The 19,514-nt window shown below is 39.6% G+C and overlaps 1 protein-coding gene across 1 annotated transcript; it reads right to left on the reverse strand.

Annotated features, from left to right (window-relative positions):
• Positions 1-9,778: 9,778 nt before the first annotated feature.
• Positions 9,779-15,289, reverse strand: LOC308085842 (zona pellucida-like domain-containing protein 1; the record flags this gene model as incomplete). The annotated part of the gene is made up of 9 exons (XM_080429153.1): positions 9,779-9,915; positions 11,258-11,372; positions 11,521-11,689; positions 11,989-12,069; positions 12,576-12,673; positions 12,909-12,981; positions 13,278-13,462; positions 14,349-14,566; positions 15,193-15,289. 9 exons carry the CDS (start codon positions 15,287-15,289, stop codon positions 9,779-9,781), a joined length of 1,173 nt encoding a protein of 390 aa, XP_080285279.1.
• Between the last annotated feature and the right edge of the window lie 4,225 nt (positions 15,290-19,514).

Raw genomic sequence — 19,514 nt, forward strand, 5'->3', positions numbered from 1 at the left:
ATTCCTTATCTAAATAATATTCCATACATCCCAAAACAACTTACAAACCTGAAGAAGATCATACTGGCAGTGATATAGCCTAGAGATGTAACTGCAATTGGCACCACATGAATGGCAGGCTGGACCATCTGTAATAGGAGTAACCAAAGCACTAGCACAGATACAACTCAGTCAATTAACCACATAAAAGTCAATAGGGTTGTTGCAGCATTTTCCAGGAAAAAAAAAAAAAAAGATTGTCTGGTGCAGACAAATGGAAAACAGAAAATGAGAGCTTGCAGCAAAGTCAAACTTGCTAATATAATGTAATGTGTATGGAAAACAAGCCCCCTGTTTGGATTAAACACAGACATCTATTTGGACATGCACCTGTTTGTTACATTGATGAAATACCGGAAACTGATAATCTGTTTGAATACTGATTTTCTGCGCAATTCAACAGTAGACAGCTGGTGAAGGATGCAATTATTCACTGATGTGTTGATCATCGTTAGGCAGGATTTTTTTCCCCAAAAAGATTACAATTATTTTATTCAGATTTTTATTAAGGCGAGAACAATGGGATCTATTATTGCATTGCAACTTTCCAGGAATACAAAGCCTGCAGTTTCTAATAGCTTGGATTCCCCATCGATGATGTCACTGGTAGACGGGTTTCTGAACTGTCTACAGCCCTCCTATGAGACACAGACTGATTAGATTTTTTTTTTACCATTTTATCATGAGCATTAGTGAGGACCTATTATATGAAGATATGTTGAAAAGTGGTGAAGTCGTCCTTTAAAGCCTCAGTTCTAAACTTGACCTTTGGCTTTGTACTTGGTCTGCTTGTTTTTCCCTTTACGCAAATGTCCCCCCCACAATAGGGATGCCATAGGGATTCAAGTGGTGAACGCAAAAAAACACGTTCTTATCACACAAAGGTTTAGCGGCCCCCCTGCAGTAACTAGGGGCCCTGTACCCCCTGTTGAAGACCCCTACTGTACACTGAGCCTTGCGAGACCACTGTGAGGCATTCTGTCTCTTTCCTCTCTTTAAACAATCCTCCCTGCAAACACTGGTTGCATTTGATAACAATGGTCATAGGTCAGTTTCCTATAGTCTGCCCATAAGCCAAGGTCAACTTTGTTGTCTTTGTTGAGGTCTGGGAGCAAGAATGAAGTGTGAGTGAGTCCATTATCTGAATAAAAGCAATAGAACAAAAGATCTTACAGATGAGTCAGTTTCTCTTTGAGCGATGCTGATGAGATTCTGATGAAAGGACTTGTTAGTTTTCTCTACACATTCACACTGTGTGCCTCATCAAACGATCTGTTAAATCACTTCAATATGTTGGCTGTTGGGACTACCAATTCACTTGATTCACATATTACATTTTGTATGACTACAGTGTACTGAGTTTTAGAAAAAGAAAATTGAGGCTGACCATGCTCTTTACACTACAAGATAATAATAATAATAATAATAATAATAATAATAATAATAATAATAATAATAATAATAATAATAATAATAATAATAATAATAATGCATTCAATTTATAAAGCACTTTACATTCTTGCGAATCTCAGAGTGCTACAGGGGTTTAAAAGCATGGCATAAAACAGCATAGGAAACCAAAACAATTACATAGGACCAACTAGGCTAGACTAAAAAGGGTAAAATTAAAAGAAAAGGCCCAAGAAAATTTTATAGAACGCTTTGTTAAAAAGGTAGGTTTTTAGTCAATTTAAAAATATATCATCTCTATAATGTATATGCCTATATATATGGGCATATCTTTCGGACCACCAGTTTTGGACAACCGCTTATCTGACCGGCTAAAGGGGGAAATCTCCATATATGGGCATAAAAGGGACACAGACAGACAGACAGACAGACAGACAGATGGGTGTGGGTACGACAGGTACTCTGACAACAGGTTCAATGGGTATTGGATAACCTCAATGCATTTCCAACTTGCATCATTCCCGAGTAGGCCGTTGCCCAGTAGGCACCGGTCTAGTGAGTGTCAAGCAGAGAATCAAGCATTCCCATATATTTATTCCCATGTATTCCTACATGCAGACGGGCATGGTGTAGGTATTATGTGACGTATTTGCTGTAGGGTATTGCCATTAAATAAATCATCCAAATCATCCAAGCCACTGTTGTCCCAGTCACTGAAGACAGTTGCAAAACGTTTGCGTATAAGGAGACCCTCGTTCATCCAAAACAGCTCTGAGCAAAACACAGCACATAAGGCTCCCCAAAAAATGAGAGAAAATACATCTGAAAAGGTTATAAATCATTAATCAAACAGTGGGGATGTACCTTGCCTCCAGCAGTCTGAGAGCCAAGCTGGATAGAAGATGGCAGGATGATCTCTGATGTTGCTCCCCCCCCCAAAACAGGATGAAACCCTTTTTCTCAAACAAATGCATCATGGGAGACACTGGAGCTCTGGAGCTGCCATGTTTTGGGTTCCTTCTTCTATTGCTCCCAAAGGGACCTCATACTCCTGCTGCATTTAAATAGGTTGACAGGAAGTAAGGAAACACATTTTTAATAATCATTTTGCCTCTGGTTAGCTGCTGTATAATGGATCTCTCACACAAACATTCAAACAGTGAGATTTATTCATTCATTTTGCATACATATCAAATATGAGCTGTGAATAACAAAATTGTAAACGAGAAAATTAAGTGGGATTCTTAATTAGTACAGATTTGATTCATTGATTTATTTTGAGCTCAAGCTTATGTAGGGAGATTTGAAGAACATAATAAATAGAGGAATATTCATACATTTGTCCTTGATGATAACGGTCTGTCTAGTTCTCATTAGGCCGTTTGGCACTTATTTCTGATAATAATTGTGTCCCCTTGGGTCACAATTTGGGGTAGTAGATTTGCATATACCTTGGTTTTCAGCATTTACCCATAAAGCCATTAGGAGCAGGCTATTTGGCACTTTACCACAGTAAGGTGAGTCACATATAGATTTAGACAATAATATCCTCAGTGCTAATTTAAGTCATTGTAGAAATATATGTGTGCACTCGCGCACACACACACACACACACACACGCGCGCCCGCCCGCCCGCACGCACGCACGCACGCATGCATGCACACATGTCTCCTTGGTTATTAAAATGATTCCAGTCCTGCCCTCCAGAGGTGTTACTACTGTGTACTGCCACCACGGTTGTGGCGTGAAGCCAGACATCTGACTCCAGCTTATGGGTGAGACAAGAACATGAATGAGTGTATGTGTGAGCATGTGGCTGGTGTGTCTGCCTTTGGTAATACATCTTTCAAGAATATTCGCGATGAAAAAAAGTCATGTGTTCAGAAAGAAAAATGAAAGAAACTTAAAAACAGCGCACGGACATTCTACACTGTAGTGAGCAAAACAATAATTGAACAAATATAGGGCATACACAGCAAAATCCTGAGTATATAAAAGTGAAAATCCAGACACTAATGAGCCTATTTCTTTACATTTTCAGAGTAATAATCAGAATGTTGCTGTGCACTATGCGTTGCCATAATTGTACTAGGAATCATGTCATCGTTGTATAATAAAACATTTTGTATACTAACTGTAAGATATTGTATTTCTAGGATTGGCTCACAGGAGATTGAGCTTCACCATGGTACAGTAGGCCTACATTTTTCTTTTCTTTATCTTCTTAGATATTTAGGCTTTTATTTCTTTATTGATAGGACAGTAGTAGGCTGACAGGAAATGGGGAGAGAGATAGTGACGTGCAGCAAAGGTCGTCGGGATCGGGACTCGAACTCGCGACATGCTGTCAGGCTACACTGAGCCTAGGTGCCTGGACCGCTACGCCAGTGGCCAAGGCCCAGTAAGCATGAATAAGAATGTAGGAGGGACAACTGATCCTTTTAAGCCATTTATTGCCATAATGGACAACAGCATATAGAGATGATGAGGCTTAACGTTTTTTTTTTTTTTTGTCTCCATAGATGATAACAGAAAACACTCAAGAATTACAATACAGTTAAACAATGCATAACATCGTCACTTAGGTTATAATGATTCTCGCATTTCCTTAAAGGCTACAATTATTAAATCATGTGCCCTTATGCCGCAATTACACACAATCGTATATCTGTAGTAGTCTCAAAAAGGTAATGTTACAATTGTAGCATTTACCAATATATACTGGTCAAACATTCAATCATAGCCACTAAAGTACAACATATGAAGAAAGTAATAAACTATTTATCACACACAGCCATAGGTGAGAGCCTGGAGAGGTTTGCTGAGTAGTATGGCTCTTTTCTACACTACAATATAAGTCTGATACAATATGATCTTAATAGCAGTGCTGATATTTTACAGCATTGTTAAGGACAGAGGGACCAGAATTCAAGAACCCCCAAACAAGAACAATTGAGTTCTGTTTCAGGCCACAGCATATCTACATGTATGTTCATGTAACTTGGCACTGTGGGAGGAATGGGAAACTGACTGCACTGCAGATCTAAAGCCTTGCCATTCTGTTCATTATTACTTCATTACATCCCAGCAGTTTGCTCACTCATCTTTACAAAAACACACACAAATCTGTGTAGACCTCCTGGGGTGGTCTTATTCATAGACGTAATGCAATTATATAGATCCATTCATCCATTTAGCACCAATCTGGAGTGTTTGCATATACACTATAAACTTGACAAGGCTAAAAGTCCACATTGAGATGTTTTGCCAAATCACAGAATATGATGGCCTGGATTGTTTGGTCAAAGACCTAACACAAAAGTGTTGGTTCATCCTGACAGTACCCCCACCCCATCCGCACTCCACCTGGGGTTGTCTGTTCCTTCTTTCTGGATGTCTGGTTTCCTCCATGAATTATGAAACATGATCCCTGCAGCAGGTCCCCCAGTGGCAATAGATGGATTGGTGCAAAGCTGCCCATCTCAGTCAGTTATGTCAAAGGGCATTTGTATTGTGGATGGATCTGGTTGACTGAGAATTTGTTTGAGTTCTCAGTGACCCCTGTAGACTATTAGCGCATGGATACAAGATGGGCTAAGCATTCCTTCACAATAAAGGAAAGCTATTTTTGACCCCTTACCCATACTTACCTTACCGATTTTTTGCCAAATACTTTGATACTTGCTCTGCCATCTTTTGACTTGACAATTCAGCAATAGAATGGCTATCCATTGTGTTGCTGCTGCCTTAGAAAAAAAACGATTCTAAACTCAAGTGAAAACTTTATAGCTATTGAGTTAGCTATTGAGTTGTCAGTTGTCTTATTTGATTGACATTTACATATGAAGCTGCATGCAACTTGGGACTGTCTTTGCCGAGCTTGCCATGCAACGTATAGTGTAGCCTACACTGTAAAATCCTGAGTCCATTTGGTTACATTTGTACACTCTCTTAAGTTAAATTAACACTGATGACTTTGCTGTGTAATAATGTTTCTTTACTTTTCAATGCTTTTACACAGGATGGAATAAATTGATGACTCCATAATGTATTCAGAGTCCCACCCCGGAACTAATATAGGAGCCCAAACCAATGCCCTCCCACCACTATGCCTCAATGAAAACAGAGCTACTTTAGCAACAGGGCTCCTTCTGCCTGTACATTATTGATGGGGCTTAAATTGAATGTGCCTTTGTTCCACCAAGGAGGACGGACACACGCCGTGTGTCTCCCCAACAGAAGGGGCATTGGGGGAAGGGGCGATGGGGTGATGCACCCCATCCCATCATGCAGAAGGAGATTCATCCATCACATTAAGAGGTGCCGCATCAATCATTAACAAGTAGCCCCCTGTTGACAAGATGACAGACAGCTTGACAAATAAGTTCAGATGAAGTGGGACAAGGTGATGATGGCCTTATTCACTTTTCAGACCATTTATTCAAGACACAACAAAAGTTCCTGAATGGAAATAAATAAAATAATGATTAATAACTTGTCTCTCAAGGAGGCTTAAACCAGAGTCGGGGAGAGCTTCAATTTCTTCACAGACTGAAGGTGGCAACACTTAATACCTGTCTCTCAGATGGTCAGCTCTTTTCATCTAAAAATTCCAGTGGGATTTTCTGCACTTACCAAGCAATGGTCCATACTTTGATAATCTAGAAATCCTGGAAAACGGGGAGAGGATTTCAAGTGTTGGTACACAGGTCGAATGGGGCCGCTCATCCACGGAAGGATTAGTTATCCTTTTAGAAGGATTTCACATTCTTGCTTTCTTTATCTTCACCACTGTGTGCAGGGGGCAAAAGCCTAAAAGAAAACCCCATATATGTCTATCAGTATTCTGTGCACGCACACACACACACACACACACACACACACACACACACACACACACACACACACACACACACACACACACACACACACACACACACACACACACACACACACACACACACACACACACACACACACACACACACACACACACACACACACACACAGCAAAATGTCATGTGACATGGCTTGGCTTCATATTAATTTCTTCTACAGTTCCGTTAGCTCTTATCTTATCTTTATGTATGACAGAGCCGTTTACCTACTCTGATTGCCCAGTGTAATCTAGGGGACAGAATAAACCAAAGCAGCTTTTGTTTATTCATATACTGTACATCATGATAGACACTGTGACCTAAATTACAGAAAAGAGGGCCATGAATATTTCATTACTGTCCTGTCTGCTAAATTGAATGTATAGCCTGCAGATGGATTAAATGCAAATTAATATGAAAAATGCCTTGGATCAAAAAGAATATGCAATCATCAATCATTCTTTCAACTGAGGACAAATACATTCTTTCATCCAGATATTTTTTATTCTTTTATTTTGCACAGAATTACATAAAGTTACCTTTTCTGTCAGCAAACTAACGGTGCTTAGTATAATAGAGTGAAGATTAATCAATATGAGTGCTCATTTACATAGTAAAATCCCAAGTGTTAATGTAACTCACATTATTACACTTTAGTAAAGTGTAATAATGTACCTCATGGGCCATTTTTTACAATATGAGATACTTAACACTCAGGATGTTACTTTGTATGATGTCCTCCAGATGTTGTGTAGATATGCAAAGAGAGTAGTGACAGAAAAGCAACAACAGAGCCCCAGCCCCGCCCCACTTCTATTCCTCCAGGCTATTAACATTTTAGAGGTCCCGCCATCTGTATCTAAAGGTTAATGTCCAAACCATTAGAGAGAATCAGAGCACACACTCATCCTTGTTGTTTTAATTAAATTAGAGAGAACCCTTATAAAACAGGGGGGAGATTTATCTAACATACAATTATACTCCAACCATAATGGAGAGCTCATCTCATTTCATTCCTAATATTTTAAAGAAGGTCGTTTTGACACAGAGCTAGCATGGTCTTGCCTATTTAATTGGATAGGCAGGAAGTAATGATTTGTTTTTCAACTTAGCTGGGGAAATTGCCTCTCCTTTTCTTGGTTTAGGGAAAACATGTCACTTCCCTTTGGGTCATGCAGAATGCATCCATCAGGTCGTAGATCTGCTATTTTCAGCACGCAACACTGATGCACAATGAAATAAAATGAAGCATTGCTTTCCTTGACTAATCTGTAGCATGTTACCACCCACCCTGGACCCTCCCCAATTTGCTTACCAATGAAACAGAGATCCATGGATGATGTCATAGCCACAACACTCGACACCACCCTCACCCACCTGGAGAAGAGGAACTCTTATATGAGGATGCTGCTGTTCATACACAGTTCAGTATTCATCACCATAGTCCCCTCCAGACTCGACACCAGGCTCCGGGACTTGGGAATCAACGCCAGCAGCCTGTGAGGCTGGATCCATGGACTTCCAGTCAGGTCGACACCAGGTGGTGGGGATGGGCTCCAATGTCGAGGAGCTTAAACCCAATGATTTCACTCTCTTATACTTGTATAATGGGATGCAATAATAAAGAATATTGAATCTTGAAATCGTGTTGTCTTACTCTTCGGAAAGTTAAACTAAATGTACAGAGAATATATTTTGTAAAAAGATTATTAGGGTGGGGTCCGTGTTTCTGGAGGTAGTGTGGCCATCTGCTAACCGGAAGGTGTCCGGTTAGGTGTCTCCACCATGGGTGCGAATGTGTGTATGAATGTGTGAATGTATTTACCATCTGCTGTACCATTATGAAGGTCCTAATTGGAAGGGTAGCAATACAACCAAATATATTTCTGATTTATTCCCTTGTTTGTGATGTCAATCACTTATTTTGATAATCTTTGCAGACAGATTGGTGTTTGGAAATTTATATGATGCAGTCATCATGAACATTTCCATACACCAAGCTTTTTAGTGGCATTATGGACAGTTACTTTCAAGGCCTAAAAAGTTAAAGAACCATAATTGAAAATGGTGATTAGGTACCCTCTAGTGGAGAGTCCAAAAAACATCACTTTCATGGACCATTTCATTTCAGTTCTTCTTTCTTTTCTTTATTTTTTTCATGCAGGTAGTCTATATTCCTCCTGTAAGAATAGTAATAAATGTTCAGCCACCTCTGTTCAATTTGCTGATTTTTTTAAATTAAATTTCATTTTAATCAATATCCATTCAATTAATGAAAGGAGTCAAAACCAACATAATTCCTCTTATAGGAAACATCTAATTTGTAATATTTGCACTTGTGAAATGTGTAATGCATAAAGTGGGATAGTCTGAATATTGATATTATGGAGTTAGGTAGTGTATATCACAGGTGAATTTCTATTGATGAATAGAATAGATATGAATAGACATAACTTATTCCATCCATAGCCTGCAAGTTTTAATAATGATAATGCATGCAGACATGAAAATAAACCATCCATTCATTCTTGACAAATATACAATTTCTTTCTCATAACAGTTAATTGCCACATAGTAGAATTATACATTATTGCAAATAATGTTTAATGTCATGAAAATACCCCTGAGTGTTCTTAAAAGTCAGAATGTGTTAATCTCAGACTTGGATACATTGGTTCAACTTCAAGTCAAGTCACATGAGCAGACCATGCAATATGCTTGGGATGCTTTCTGCAAATAAATAAACAAATGTACCCACTTTTCTTCTTGACATATGGTTATTATGTTTGAATTTTGGTTTGTACATCTTTGTGCCTTATGCGAGGTACAGAATATTGGGTAATGGCCCACAAGTGTTCAGCTAGAATTTGCTTATACATGCTTACTACAACATACAACAACAAAACAAAAAAATGTACAGTAACATTCAAGTAAGCAAGCGCTGGGTTGAGCAAAAGTCTATGCTGTCCTTCAAAATAGAAAAGCAAATCTAGGACTTTTAGTCAATAGTTGGTAGGCTAATGGTAGTCTGCTGTCTGCTTCACCTGGGCTCACGGTTCATACACAGAAGTGCAGGCTTTTTCTATTAGCCTACATATACAAGCGAAAAGCATAGCACCTGAAATACTCACACACTGACAAGCCAACTTATTTTTAGATGAAAGCAGGTCATTTAGAACATGTAGCCATCTTTTGGTCTCCTTCCTTGACTATCGTGTCTGAATTTGTAATGTTCTTTCTTTCTTTCTTTCTTTTCTTATTTTTCTAGATCAGGCATTTCAAAAGTGGAATATTCAAACTTCATGTTCAAGCGCTGAAAAGGTTCAGCTGTCCAAAAATGAGAACCAATGAAAACCCAAAAGAAAACATATACATTGATTTCAGAGAAATACATTCATACCTCCACCAGTATGGAAATGTGGCCCTGTCAAAACTCATAATCTTCTTAATGCTAACTTAGCCGCTTGAGCTTTCGATAGAAGCCTGCAGCCAACAGTATGGCAATCAGCCCTATCACACCGAGGACAGCCAGTGCGATCCCCAGGCCAACCGCCTGACCAGTGCGAATATGCAGGGCAGCAGACACGTCTGCACACAAAGGAGAATGAGAACAAAAATGATACATCACACACACAGGGCAACAAAGCACCCAATGTATAGTGAAGACAATACATTAATTAATAATTAAGTTAATAATACTACTGTTGTTTGGGGAAAAACATGCATGACTAAACAAGAAAAGTGCGCTCCTCTGAGTGCAGGTCAGGCCGGGTTGTCTTTTTCTGCACAGATACCCTGTGTCAGGGCACGAGGAAGATGCGGGTGAAAAGAGTTTGTACGACAGACCGCGCGTTTGTGAAAGCATAGGTAACTAACGGTGACATTTGTAGCATTTGTGGTGCCCCCAATGGATGGAAGTGAAATTGCTTTGGCTCTGTGTTGTTTAGAGGCCCCTTGATGTGTGATAAAAAATTGCATAGGGAAGGACCTTGAAAGCCAATCGTTGCCAATCGGAATGGAATCTGAAAACCCTGATAGATACATCTTGGCCTACAGAAAGTGTGCGGGCAAAGTTTAAGGATAAGGATAAGGATAATTCCTTTTAACAGGTCGTTGATGAAAGTCCTTGCGGTCTTGTTTCCAATGAGAACCTGTGAGCAATTGGGGTTAAGAGTCTTGCTCAGGGACAAATTTCATATCATCGGCACATATGCTGGGATAGCCTGGAATCGAACCTGGGGCAACCAGGGCCTCTGGTTCCCTAGGCGGGCTCACTAACCACTCAGCTATGGCCGCCCCGAGTTTCACGCCGATCAGTCCAGTGGTTCCTGAGATTAGCTGCTCACAGACACACACATGGACTGACGGGCGTTCGAACAGACAGGAGCGAAAACATACATGGTCTACGGCCTTCGGCCATCCGGCCTGGCAGAGATAAAAGTTTAAATAATAAAGAAAACAATACTCTTTTGAGTTGATGCAAAATAGACTTACCCTTATCAAGGATGACATTGGCTAGAAGAAAGAAATGTGAGAATTACTCAATGCCAGTAGCCATGATTAGTTTTGAATTATTGCAAAATATTTTGAAATATGTTTGATTCTTTTTATTTAGAGAAAGTGAGAAAAAGTGTGGTGAGAAACGAGAGACAGACATAGACAGAATAGATAGAAGATGTAGAGGTAGATTTATGTAGATGTGTACATGCTGATCGACATACTGTTCTCTGCCTGGGTTGCAATGGGTACCATGAGTAAAGATGGCTCAGTGATACCATCGTGGATGACAGTGGTTGATTCTTTTTATTTAGAGAAAGTGAGAAAAAGTGTGGTGAGAAACGAGAGACAGACATAGACAGAGTAGATAGAAGATGTAGAGGTAGATTTATGTAGATGTGTATACATGCTGATCGACTGATGGGAGACATACTGTTCTCTGCCTGGGTTGCAATGGGTACCGTGAGTAAAGATGGCTCAGTGATACCATCGTGGATGACAGTGGTCTCAGCATCCCTCCTTCTCCTCCTCCTGTTGGTGGGACATTGCTGTGGAATTAGAAAGAAAGAGACAGATTGGTTCACAGTAAAATCCTCAGTGACATTTATTTGTACAATCTGAGTTAAATGAACACTGATTTGACTGTGTTATTGGTGTGAAAGGTTTCGGCTCTCTGTGAGTGCTGTGTCGGCTTACCTTAAAGGTGTCACAGGTGGAGCGCTCGCAGAGTCGGGTGATGCAGTGAAGGTAGTAGGTGGAGACCGTTTGGTTCTGCTGCTCAATGAAGCGGAATGCAGGGAAATAGAAGCGGGCCCTCTGGCTGTCCCCATTCTCCAGCATGGTGGTCATCTGATCGATGGAGCACCTTTTGGAAAAAGGCGAACCTCACAAGTGCTCATTTGCACATCACACAGATAGATACAGAAAGTGTATTAATGATTGAAAATAAGTGAGGTGAATTTAAGAATAAGGCTCCCTCGACTTGAGGTGGCTGTGAATTTACTGCACAAAAAGTGGAAACCCTGTATAGATGTGGAAGTGTTTGAATTAAACGTGGAATTCTGATGACCATCGGGCAGAAACCATCATCAAGCCTTGATCAAGTGAGAGGAAATAAGTTACTTTCGTAGGACAGTGATTGTACAACGGTGCTGTTTGACTTACGAGACAAAGAGATTGAAGAAAGTAGAATTGTTGGGTTGAGGAGAGACTGAAGCATAGCACCGGTCCAGCAGCACATGGTATCTGTGCAGAAAAAGTGAGGTCCACAGCACCGAGTCAGAGACTCAAGGTCACAGGTGGACTGTGGAGTCCTCTAATCAAAGTCTATCACTAATTATTCAGTCGGACACTGTAACCAATACATTATTTCAACACATTATTGGCAATAATGTGCTGAAATAATGATCTATTAATATATCTATGCAGTAGTGCATGTGTGTGTGTGTGTGTGTGTGTGTGTGTGTGTGTGTGTGTGTGTGTGTGTGTGTGTGTGTGTGTGTGTGTGTGTGTGTGTGTGTGTGTGTGTGTGTGTGTCCATATATACATGCCAGCATGTGTATGCATGCATACATACAATATTTATACATACGGTTTACGGTACATACAGTAGGCCTACATGCATTCATACAGACATAGATACAAATCATATACATATATACATAAAGACATGCATGCAAAGTACATACAAATCAATTTCATAATCATCCTATGAAAATGTATATAGCTGTGATAAAATAATAGTTTCTTACTGGGATGTCAGATTGGCGGCTTTCACCTGTACGTAGATTCTAGTTCGCAGTTCAAGACCCCGAGGTGGTATTATGAGGGGCGTAGTATAATTCATATCCTGGCAAACAAAGAAGGGATGGCAATGAATATAAACGTAATTGAAGTGCCCTCGCGGATGTTCAAACTTCTAGGCTTACAGTAGATAGAAACTAATATCGGAGATGTGAGCATGTGCACCGTTCCTCTTCATGGTGCTTATGGTGCTTCATTGGCATTTGCCAATTTGTGCAGCTCAGAAATGTGTGTGTCAGTGCAACATTTGAGATAGCGCTACCGTGAATGTGTTTTCTCACCCGGAACAAGGCCATGCTCAGAGTACTGATGAAGCTCCCATTGTTGTCTTTCAAAGCAATGGAGGAGGCTGACCTGAGAGGGAATGGAGAAGCAACAGTGAGCGAAGGTCCATACACAGCACACATAAGAGTGATTTATACGTAGCTGTGTGCCTGTGTCGCGTAACCAAGTATGAATCAAGCAAAACACTGATGCATCCATCTCAACACTAAACCAAGCCATTCAATCCATTATGAATATCCTGTACCCAATAGGTGAGTAAAATATGCTGAGGAAGTATGATAGGCATTTACGGTATGCATGCTTAACGCATAATATGCAATCCCTCTATCTCATGCATGAAGGCAAAAAAAAAAGCAAACACTTACACATCCACCTGGGTGTTGTTAATGAGATACTCGAGTGGGTAGGCACAAGAGTAAAAGTACTTGAGCTCTGCATTGTAGGTGATCTTTCCAAGGGTAGGATCATAAGACCTGACCACTCCACTCACATTGACGGACTGGATGTTGGAGAAGTCTGAGAATACTCCCCACCCTGCTGAACTTGTGGTCTGAGAGAATGACAAGAGATAGTTAATGTACTTCTGGAATATCAGACTGACACCAAGTGGACACTATGTGCAGTTATGTGCATTGTACCTGCTTAACAACAGTACAATTCAGTACAGTACACATTCAAGTAGGCCTACTCAACCCCAGTACTTGAGTAAGAGTACAGATACTCCTGGTCAAATTTACTCCACTACAAGTAAAAGTAGCTCTGTCAAAATGTTACTCAAGTAAGAGTAATCTTTTTTTTGCTTTTAAATATACTTAAGTATTCAAAAGTACAGCTTTTAAAAATACTTAAAAGTACAAGTAAAAGTAAAAGTACATGCTTTTAAAAATACTTAAAGTACAAGTAAAAGTAGAAGTACATTTCAAAATGTTATATCAATGAATTGCTGTAATGTTTTCACAATTCATTTATAGGACCTTGTAAGTAACTCTCTGAAACCACCTGCACTGCACTGATGTGCTTGCTTGTATAACTACTACGTTATACAAAGCCTGCAGAAACACCTAAAAACATAGAAATGAGCCAGAACCTAATTATTTTACTCCTATACACCCATACAACATGTAACAAAGAGGTGAGTGGAGGGGGGTAGTGTGACAGCAGAAATGTGGCCTTCCCTAAAATGCAATATTAGGGAAGGAGAAAAGCTAAAACAGATACTCAGAATCTGTACTTTACTCTGTTACTGTCCACCACTGCTTAAACCCTATAGCCTATACTTTGTTGACCGGGATCCCTCAGGGCTCTATACTTGGTCCACACCTTTTTCCCCTCTACACCAAATCTCCTTGCTGGAAACTGCCAATCTACGGCCATCTAACAAAGTAACCCAACATTGCAATAAGACAACTGTCCCAAGAATAGAAATTCAGACTTACCAAGAACGCACTGCCACAGGCATTTCCTTCTCTGATGGGGAAGCGAAATCTCAGCACCGGAGGAGCCACTGAAGTGTCCAGTGTTCCCTTGCAGCCCACATCATTCATGTGGTTCAGCACCAGCAAGCTCTCATTGTATCCAGTGTAGACAGCTGGGCAGATTAGGATGGCCAGTTCAATGTCGTTGGTCCCACAGGTCACTGATATATCAGTATATTCTGAAGAGGATCAGACAATAATGTTACTGAGCAATGGGAATGCATTCATGCTTGATCATTTGCTATGCAAGATAACTCTCAGGAAGCGAGACTTTCAGGTGAGTTAATTTCAATGAAATGCTGAGAGTGAGTATTATATTGTATAATACTTATATTAATAACTAACCCTAACCCTAATAACAATAATAATAATAATAATACATGTATATATAGTGTACATATGTGTGTATGTATGTATGTATGTATGTATGTATGTATGTATGTATGTATGTATGTATGTATGTATGTATGTATGTATGTATGTATGTATGTATGTATGTATGTATGTATGTATGTATGTATGTATGTATGTATGTATGTATGTATGTATGTATGTACTGTATGTATATATGTATATATGTATATATATATATATATGTATATATGTATACACAGTACATACATATATATATGCATTTATTATTATTATTATTACTAGTAGTAGTAGTAGTAGTAGTAGTAGTAATAGTATTGTAGATGATGACATTAAAGTGGACTTTACAATTAATAGAATATGACCGAAGTTGTTATATTGTAAGTCAGTCTTCAAAATGTGTTGAGAATGAGAATAAATGTTAATCCTTTACCTGGTTTTCTAGAAAACCTTCCGCAATCATTTGGTGTAAGGGCCTCTCGGCCCGCAATCCACAAGGAGGTCAGGATGAGGAAGCAGACTAAAGCCATCTCACCGAAATGGCCTATGTGAAATGCTGAGGCAAAGACAAAAATAAGCAAGCAAGCGGAGGTTGAAAATCCAAAACAGTGTACAGCAAAACATCTGTAGATCCAGTGAGGTGCGTAGATGTTGAAAGTCCAAAACAAAGCTGTATAATCCAATGTTGTCAAACAATGAAAGTCTGCTATTAGTCAACTCTTATACTGTATATGATACCTCAGTCAGATGGTTGTCTCTTACCTCTTCAGTCTCTCAGTTGTGTTGAGGTGTGACCGCAGTGGTCTGTCTTATATATGGCAAGCAGAACAGCTGTAAAGATGCAATGCTGTTTTAGGATTGGATGGAAACAGGGTCAATGCCACTTTGGTGGAGCTGCCTCAGTTTGCTCAAACAATTCACCTTTGTGGTTGAGGTACCATGGTACTTTCCTTGAGGCAAATGTTGAAACCCAACACAGTCACCTTCAAAGTTACACGGCTAAACAATGTCAAAGTGGCTTTGTGACATTGTGTGTGAAATGAACTCCTTTACATACTAATATGAAACTTAATAAAGTAAGAAAGTGTAAGGTTCATTGTCTACAGGGACTACGAACACAATGCAAAAGGAGGTCCTGTTTCCCCATATAGCTTTTTATAGGTTTAATGTGTACTGGATGACCCTAATCTTTGATTAATCAGTGCAAAAGATCACATAGCACATCGCAATTCAGGTGTTCTTTTTAATGAATATAATTTATATATGGTAAATAGTTTTAACGACGTATCTTAAGTAATTTAAGGACCAATTAAATATGTGTATGTGTTGTGAAACATGAGATATAAATTAATAAGCAATAATAAATAAAATAAATAAATAGATAAATAAATAAATAAATAAATAAATAAATAAATAAATAAATAAATAAATAAATAAATAAATAAATAAATAAATAAATAAATAAATAAATAAATAAATAAATAAATAAATTCATCCATTCATCCATTCATCCATTCATCCATTCATTCATTCATTCATTCATTCATTCATTAATATGAGGATTGTTCAAGCCCACTAAAAATGTTAAAGTCTATACATTACAGAACACATGGGTCAATGTTTTATTTAATCAAAATTCTGTGATAATAATTATCACAGAATTGTAATTCTTAAAACATGAATACTCAATGATTCAGTATTTGTGTCAGTGCTTGTGTGAGTCAAAACACACATTTCCAAAAACAGATCATCTTCTATGTTCAAGTTTAGGGAAATGGGTGAAGGACATTGTAACCTGATCTTGTCAGGTGAGCCACCTGGGAAGGGAAGACATTTTCACTGATTAGGGTCAAATCAGAGTATCAGTGTTGCCCTCGCTCTTTTGTCAAAATGTATAAAACCGTGAAGAGGATTACGGACACCGTACTTACATTGTCATAGTTATGACGTGCACTCAAAACAGACTGAGAGCCCTCCTGTCCTCTCACATGATCATTTCTGAGTTGTCCCTCAAACACTCCCCACATATCATATTTTCAGGTCACTCAAAAATAATAAGTACCTGCCTTCTTTTGGAACTTACAGTTGAACTTGGGTTGAATTATCAAGCCAAACTCCTACCCAGTATGCTCTTTGGAAGGAAAGTTGCATCAGTTTTCAATGATAACATAATACATCAAAAGGCTGATGATTCGTTTTGTTTTTCTGTTCAGGTAACAGTATAGCAAATCTCACAAATCCGCCAATAATACAGTATATAAAACAGATGCAAGTATCTCTTCATGTAAAAGTTAACAGAAATAATTACTAAATTGCACTTTACTTATTTTATGTAATATCTCATTTTGTTTCCACTGATATATCATAAGTGATATATCATATCGTATATCATATGTTCTGTACATATGGCAATTTGGAAAAGAGAGGGTTGGGCATAGCAAATTCAATTGCTCATTCAATTGGTTATTCACAAAGATAACCCTAACCCTATATGTATTTGAAATGACCGAAGCATTTTGACTCAGTCCTCATCAGGGTCATTGTCAGCAGTACTAGCTTACACACCTGTATTGTGTTGGGAGGATGGTTCTCTCTCAGTGTGAGAGCATATTGGTCCAAAAAAACAAAAACAAGGAAGTGATGCATCACATAAGGGAAGGAAAGAGAGATGAGAGGAAGGGTGGGCAAACTTAAATATTAAAACAACCCGATCTCCAGAGGAAACGTTCTCTTTGAACGTTTTTGAAATTCCGTGAATAGACACGGAAAAACCCGAAATTCCGTGCATAGCCGCCTCGCATCTCCCCCATTGTGACTAAACCATGACGGAGGCGCGCAGTCACAGGCGAACTGTCACCCCGTGAAGGACCACCGAGGGAGCTAAGGCGACCGAGTTGCCGTCCTGAACGGTGTGACGTTCGCCTGTGCCTACTCAGCGCCGTTTGAGTTATGTACCGATAGGCACAGAATCGTAAATTTTGTTGTGGGGACTGCTCTGCTTCCGGGTTTTTCCGGGTCGCGACTGGTTACGCCCACCGTGGGACTCGCCGTACATATGCACGCAACTTCGGGGTTTTTAGGCGACTATCCACGGAATGAAGTGCACTGGATCCGTGCAATGTTACGGAGATCTCTGGAGATCAGGCTGATTAAAAAGTAGATAGATCTAGCCACCATCTCAAGGTGGACATAATCCTTTCCATGTGTGTGTTTACATGACAAATCAAGAAAGTGTTCTTACAGGGATGATTGTACCACTACTATATGTTAAATTAATTGTTACTTAAACAACAGACAGTCTGCTGTTTAACCTGACAATTTACAGTCTGCCAATATAAGAGGTTGCTCACATAGAGCTCCATTCTGTTACACAGAAAGACTGCATTAATCCAGTTGAATACACAGTGCTGAACATAGAACTCCATTCTATTACACAGAAATACTCCATTAATCCACTTTGAGCTGCAGGTGTGTGAAATGTTTTACTGGACCGTTCATATCGAAGAAGTCTCCAAATAAATACAGTCATGCTGTTGCCGATGGACACAAGCTGTACTCCTTTGGCGGGGGCGACAGTAATATGAACAACAGTGATCAGATTGAAGTCCAGAGTGGATGACCGGCCACTCAGCCTGTGTCTTGGGTAAGGTCATGTATTTCTATGGAGGATACATCCCGGGGACTGGATGCAATAATGAGATATACTGTACAAGTTGGACACCACCACAATGATCTGGGCTTTAATTAACACCAGAGGCACTCTAACACCACCTGTTTCAGAGCACTCTGCCACCATCATCGGGACAAAGATGTTTATATTTAGAGCTGGGGGGACCAGGGGGATCAGAGTGTTTGACACAGAGACAAACTTCTTGCTGAGCACACCTTCTGTACAGCTTCTTCCAGAAGAACGCTGTGGTCACTCAGCCTTTACCTACAATGGAGAGTTGTACATATTTGGTGGCTTAAAATCGAACCAGACCTTCAATGATCTGTGGGAATTAAATCCAGAGACCTTCTCCTGGAAGAAGGTTGAGCCCAAAGGGAAAGGCCCGCGTCCAATGTCTATGTGTTGTTGCATGGTGGGAGATAGTATTTGTCCTGCACATCCTAGACTTAAGTTCTTGTCTCAAGACATTATGCAAGCTTGCAGTTATTCAGTTCGGACTGACAGCCACTAAAAACCCCACAAACACCCAGTAAAATAATCAGCAAAGAATTTTTTTTAATGGAATATGATGGAATTATCGCTTTGGATAAAAGCGTGTAATGACTGTAATGTAATGTAGTTTATTTGATGTTTTTTTTTATTTCATGCTGTCTTTTCATGAGAATGGCGTCTATAATTAAGGGCTGTCCACACAAAGCACTATAACTATATTGTTCACCACTGTCTTCATTACAGTTGTAGCGTGGACTCTGCACTTAAGCCCTACTTAGTTGACCGGAGTCCCCCAAGGCTATGTACATGGTCCACTCCTTTTTTCCCTCTACAAAATCTACCCCTGTTAGCCTTTGTTTAGTATTAGCATAGTGGTTTGAAATCAGCAGGGGTTACATTTTGTGCATCTATGCATGCATGCGTGTGCGCACGCGCACACTGGCGGAAAAAACTGGCCCGGAGCTTTCTGGTCCAGCCCTTGAGGATGTGGAAACAACTGAAAGAGTCCATGCATGGTTGGGGTGGCTGGGGTCTTCACCATGATGTGTGTGCCTTCACTTTCTTATTGTTATCTCCCCGTTGCTTGCTAACAG

The sequence above is a fragment of the Gymnoscopelus braueri genome (genome assembly GCF_963280865.1).
Source record: "Gymnoscopelus braueri genome assembly, chromosome: 5".
Classification (NCBI taxonomy): Eukaryota; Metazoa; Chordata; class Actinopteri; order Myctophiformes; family Myctophidae; genus Gymnoscopelus; species Gymnoscopelus braueri.